General features: G+C 35.3%; 1 protein-coding gene across 1 annotated transcript in view; it reads right to left on the reverse strand.

Moving 5' to 3' along the window:
* LOC149840500 (truncated transcription factor CAULIFLOWER D-like) overlaps positions 1 to 5,529 on the reverse strand; it is a 29,117-nt gene extending 23,588 nt beyond the window's left edge. Inside the window, exon 1 of the mRNA XM_090003186.1 lies at positions 5,328 to 5,529. Within this exon, the coding sequence (XP_089859312.1) occupies positions 5,328 to 5,512 (185 nt within the window). The 5' untranslated portion in view covers positions 5,513 to 5,529. The remainder of the gene's footprint in view (positions 1 to 5,327) is intronic.
* Between the last annotated feature and the right edge of the window lie 471 nt (positions 5,530 to 6,000).

A 6,000-nucleotide genomic window follows, 5' to 3' on the forward strand; every position in this document is an offset into this window, starting at 1 on the left:
GTATTGCATATAATTGTTGTGCATATGATTACACTCTATTCGAGATAAGGTTTTCATCAACTTTTATTGAATTTGATTTGAAACTTATTTTTTTTATATCAATTATTTGATATGAACTCATCTATTTGGAAATTGATTTCTTTAAGTATTTATTGTCTTCTTATGGCATTGATTTTGTCCTATCACAAAATTTTATATGATGCATCATCTCTCTTGGCCTTGTTGGGTCAGGGTTAACCGTTGAGGTGAGTTATATGTGCACCTCATGCTATCTTATCCATCTTGATTTTCGAGGATTATGAGTGGCATATTGTCACGTGTCTTGGGTCTGATTGATGGTTGATTGGCCTGAACTCAATATTGTTGGTATTTTAAGTTAAATGTTGAGGTGAGTTATATGTGCAACTCAAATCATCTTATCAATCTACAATTATCAAAGTTTATGAGTGTCGTATTGACACAAGTCTTGGATCTGATTGATAGTTGATTGGCCTTTGAATCCATATATATTTTTGTTGATTCAAAGATGTTTGTTGGGGTGAGTTGTGTGAACCTTATTTAAATTGTCAACTTATGGTTTGACTCTAACTAAAGTTGTTTGATATCTGGACCTGAGTGTGTTATATCACTCATTTGTTGTATGACCATTATTATTATGGATGCTTATAACTCTGGTTATATGTGATGGCCATATATTTTTGAAACCAAGGTATTTTGAAAGATGATTAAAATTGATATTCTTATTGATAGCATTAATGTGTTCTAATTACAAGCTTTTTTACCTCGAGTGTCTTATCATTTCTTATGCCTTGTATCTAAGTATCATTATATGTAGACAAGATATATTTGTTAACACCTTCGTCTGTGTTTTTAGCTCATTGATGGCATTGTGATTATACTCTTGTTTTAGTAGTTGATACACTTATATTAAGTGTCATTATATATATACAAGAGATGGTTATTCACATTTTTGTGCGTTTGTTTAGCTCATAAGTGACATTGTGATTATACTCTTGTCCTATTAGTTGATACACTCATGTTGAGTATCATTATATGTAGACAAGATATATTTATTTACACTTTTGTATGTGTTTTTAGCCCATAAGTGACATTGAGATTATATTCATGTTCTAGTCGTTGATAGGTCTAGTGAGGTGATTGCTTATGGTGGTCAAACTAGTGTTTTAATTTACGAAATTCATTCATTATGATGTATGAGATTTTTTAATTTCTTCATAATTTTTTCTAAACTCACTTGCTTTTATGAGAAATGGTTGTTGAAATATTTTTATGCATTTTGCATTATGCTTTAGTTGCATGAGTTATTCCATTATTGATTGTCTTGTATAATTTGAATAAGTTTATGTTATTTCAAGCATATATTCAATAAAAAAAATATTTTTTACTTGTTTTTATTGTCCTTCGTTGGCTCTTTGTGTTGTACCATAGTGGACTTGTGCTTTTGCACTTTTGTACTTATATTATGCCTTTGTGCCCTTGTATTATTCACTCTTAGACTTGTATGTGCTTATGCACTTCATTTTTGTAATTCTGCATACTACATTACATGTTTTTATGAGCATTTCATTCTGTGTGCATCTTATTACTCTTTAGATTGATCTCACTTTGTATTACTTTTTGGTAAAATTGGTGGTTGCTCACTCCTATTGTATTTGTGTGGATTCTCATTGGGATCCCTTTTTTTCGCTTATTTTCTACGCATGTGTTATCTCTTAAAATTGGTCCATAAGTAACTTTTTTAGTTGTATGGCTAATATTGATTCTAAAATAAAATTGATCTATGTCTATTTGATTTTTCTTAGATCTTTTATTAAGTAATTGAAATCATTTCTTATCTTCTGTGATATTGATAATGTTGAAAATTCATGCTTGTTATGCAGTAATATGTCTTTTGTGAGAGATATATGTATGAATAATTTTTATGAATGATTAAAGTGATAAATGACTATCGTGTTTGAAATTAATAATTTTTTTAAAATTAATTATTTCTCTAAATGTTTTTGAAAAGTTGTTAAATTGACTTATTTTCTATTTATTATATCTGTGTGTTTGGTCATCCTCTCTCCATATATATATATATATATATATATCTATATATATATATATATATATATATATATTGTTAGATTACTCTTGTCGTGCTTTCTTTACAGGTTCTCTAAATATTGACGATATTGATGATTCTAAAAACATTTTGAGAATATCGATAATTGATGGTATTAAAAATCCTCTGTGTAATGGAGCAGATGATTGATCACCCTCTAAAGAAGAACCAAATGAAAGAAATTGTTGAAGTCTACGAAGACATTTTATGTAATGAATTTCTCATTTTGTAATTTCCAAATCCATTCCGTGGACCTCAATATAGGATCGTGCTTCACTCGAGTATTGGGTCATATATTACATTAATGAGTCATTTGGGATTGGATATATCTGAATCCAAAACTATAAAGTGGTGGTTATGAGTAAATTCTAACTTTTTCCAATTTAGCAAATCAAACACAGGATAAATACTTTCATATGCTTTTTCCCAACATCGTCAAACACAATATAAATTCTTAGTGTGATAAAAACTTCTCTATGGGAGAAATTCTTCCAAGCAATCAAACACAACCTTAGTGACAATCTTTTACCCAAATAAGGCTTTAGTAGTCTTATTCACTTATGAAATATGGGAACAAAAAAGTAGAAATTTCTTCTTAATTTATTGTGATTAGTGTAGACAAGAAAGAAGAGAAGTATTATTATGGAAGAGCACACGTTATTCAACTTGTGTGCTTAATGTAAATAAAAAAACTAATTAATGAAAGACATTATGAAAATTCTTTGTTTCAATCATTACTACTGATGAAATGACGTATTACTTTCTCTCTCTCTTTTACTTAACTCTTAGTTTCAGACTTTTGATATATGTAATAGATGCATTGTTATAACATCATAATTATATCTTTTATATTTGATAATTGTTACATATTCATCCATACTCAATTTATTTCATAATTAAGTTTACTTAATATTGTAGTTTGACAACTAAGATGTGTTTTATTTCTCTTTGTGGTCATATTTTTAACTTTATACACTTATTTTAAACTTTATTTTGTTTTTTAATTAAGTGATTGTTATAGTTTGTTTACTCAATTGTTTTTTGTTATTTAATGTGACTCTTTAATAGTAATCCTTTTGCTTTGTTAGTCGTTAGTTTGTTACAATATTGTTTCTCATGTTATAGTAGTACATGTGTATGTTTAATTGTTCATAATGCTTACTTTTGATTTCTTTTTTTATTTGTTTCATGATATTTTTTATTTTTTAGAAAAAAAATTTTATTGTTTGTGATTTTTAAAATATGTTTTTTCAGTATCTAACGATACGATAATATAAGGTACGATACGCCAGCAGCTCTTCCGATGATCAGTATCCACATACTTTTAGTTGTCGAGTCATCTTAATGCTTAATCCCCTTGTTCAGTCGCTGTTCTTACTTTCCAAACGTATCCCTATATCATATAATAAAATGGATAGACAACTTTGCCAGCATCTTAATATAACAGAACCAGGCTCATTTCGACAAGAAATGAAGTATAAAATCATTAGCACCAGTAATAAATTGCCTAACAGAAACTTTTTAAGCAGCATAAATTTTTTAAATAGAACATAAAATGCAGAGAAAAAATAGACAAGAAGCAAGCAAACAGATGATCGCTTAGTAGCATGGGCGTTTTCTCAGAGGAAGCACCGTATATTTTGCACCCAAACATTAGTAAAGAACATGAAGCTTCATCAGGACAGACAGACAACACTCTTTAAATTACAGGCTATGTTTGGGAGCCTTGAATCGGAGGTTGTGCTGTGGTTTCTCTCCGTGCTCTCATACTCTCTTGCAGTTTGGGAGCAGTGGCGTTGCTGAAACAATGCATTGGCAACGCTGTTGGCAGCCCCAACACCACATCTCAACACCATTCACGAGCGGATGTTTTTGGCAACTCCATCTCTCAACATCGCAGACTGGCAAAACAGTATCTTGGCAACACTGAAACCGTGTTTTCATGCAAGGCTCCCAAACGTAGACTAAATGACAACAATTGCTTAATTTCAAAGCAAGACCTGGTTTGGGCAGCAGAAAAGCCGGAGGAGAAATGATAGAAATACGAAACAGGCCTAAACCGACATCTAACATCACATACACCGGAACGCAAAACTTGGTCATATACCACAAAGTTTCTCCTGGAACAAAAACAGAGCCATCTTCATCCAAACCGGCATGAGGTTTCCACTCTCAATTTAGATCCCAGAGTGAAGCCACGAAATCATACCGAGAGAGAAAGAGAGCAGGCCAAAATGGTCAACTAACAAGAGCCGTGGAACACAGAAAAGTAATACATAAAAGGACCACAGAAAAGAAATATATCTAAACCGCCAGAAAAGTAAGAGCCATGGAACAAATAAAAAAAAACACGAAAGAAACCAAAAACGTGACACGAGGGCAGACGCACAGGAAGAATCGGCGGTGCGCAATAAAAGCTCGCAGAGGGTATCGGACCCCAGAAAAGACAACGGCATATTCCAAAGACGCCTGACGAACTGAACCAGGATCACCTTTTTTTAGACAAGAATTGAAGCATAAAATCACTAGCACCAGTAAAGCAGCCCGCCCCTCTGGAGGCACCTTCACGGAATCCACGACACTGCCTTGTTCCTGTTGCGTGACTCGGAAGATAACATAAAATTAGAGGATAAAACGGGCGGAAATAGAAGGACTTCAGACGGATCTACAGGAATCTGGAACTCAAATCACGTTTTCTCTCCACCCCCCCCCCCCAAAAAAAAAAAAAACTTCCGGCAAAGAGCTCGAACTACACGAGGATGTTCACCGAAACCGAAGCCAAAGGAGGAAAGATACGCAAAATAAGATCAGCTTCCACTTAGATAAAGTTCTTCGCGAATAATTAATCAAATCGAGTCAAGGAAGAAAGGGGGAAAATCACACGAGCTTCTCTCTCAGAATCGCCCTTGCGACGGAAAACTAAGCAAATTTCGGTCCCGAAGATCTCACTTATCAAGTTCTCCACAAGGATCAACGCATGAAGAAGAAGGAGGAGTGCTCTGGAAAAAACCCTCACAAAACCCTAAAACTGACCTGAAACCCTAAAATCGTTGATGAAAAGAGGAATTCGTCCTCCGAAAAATACCAGCAAGCTCCCCCCCCCGGCTTCTCGCAAAACCCAGAGAACCAACCAGAAAGGAAAGCCAAAACCCTAGAGAAGAAAAAGAAGAAGAAGAAGAAGAAGAAGAAGAAGAGAGCGTACCAGGAGCGGCTGGAGAACTCGCAGAGCTTCCCCTTTGGACTGAAGATGACGAGCCCCACCTCGACGTCGCAGAGCACCGAGATCTCGTGGGCCTTCTTCAGCAGCCCCTTCCAACGCTGCGAGAACCTCGCATGCCGGCTTGCCCTATCCTCGATTCTCTTCAACTCCAGTCTCTTCCGCGCCATCTTCCCTCCGCCTCCTCGCTGATGGAGGAAGGGAGCCTCCACCTTTTTTAAAATAATATAGGAAAACCAAAATTGGCGCCGAGTCCGTCGTACCCCCATCGAAACTCGTGTTCCTCAGCTTTATCCCTAGATGCGGTTCGAACCCGATCCGATCTGAAAATGATCCGAACCTCAAGTAATCCAACCGTCTGATCCATATGTGGAAGTAAAGTGCCGGATACAGATCTCCTTGGCCCAACCATTCGTAATCAATTTTATCCCTGTTCCGCCAACCGGGGCTCCGCTTGTCTGGCAGTAGCAGTGCATGTCTCCTTGTCTTGGGACGCTTCAAGTTTGAACTCCTAATGATAGGGTTGTCTAACTACCTACTAGGGGATCTGCCTAACCTCAGATTTCTGTCGCAAAAAAATGTTATTCTTGTTCCACCGTAAAAATCGGGTAAACTTTGGGGGGGGAGGTTCAGCTTTCTGGATAAGGTGCAATCACAT

This window comes from Nuphar pumila, chromosome 4 (assembly GCF_984573655.1).
Source record: "Nuphar pumila chromosome 4, dmNupPumi1.hap1.1, whole genome shotgun sequence".
NCBI classification, from domain to species: domain Eukaryota; kingdom Viridiplantae; phylum Streptophyta; class Magnoliopsida; order Nymphaeales; family Nymphaeaceae; genus Nuphar; species Nuphar pumila.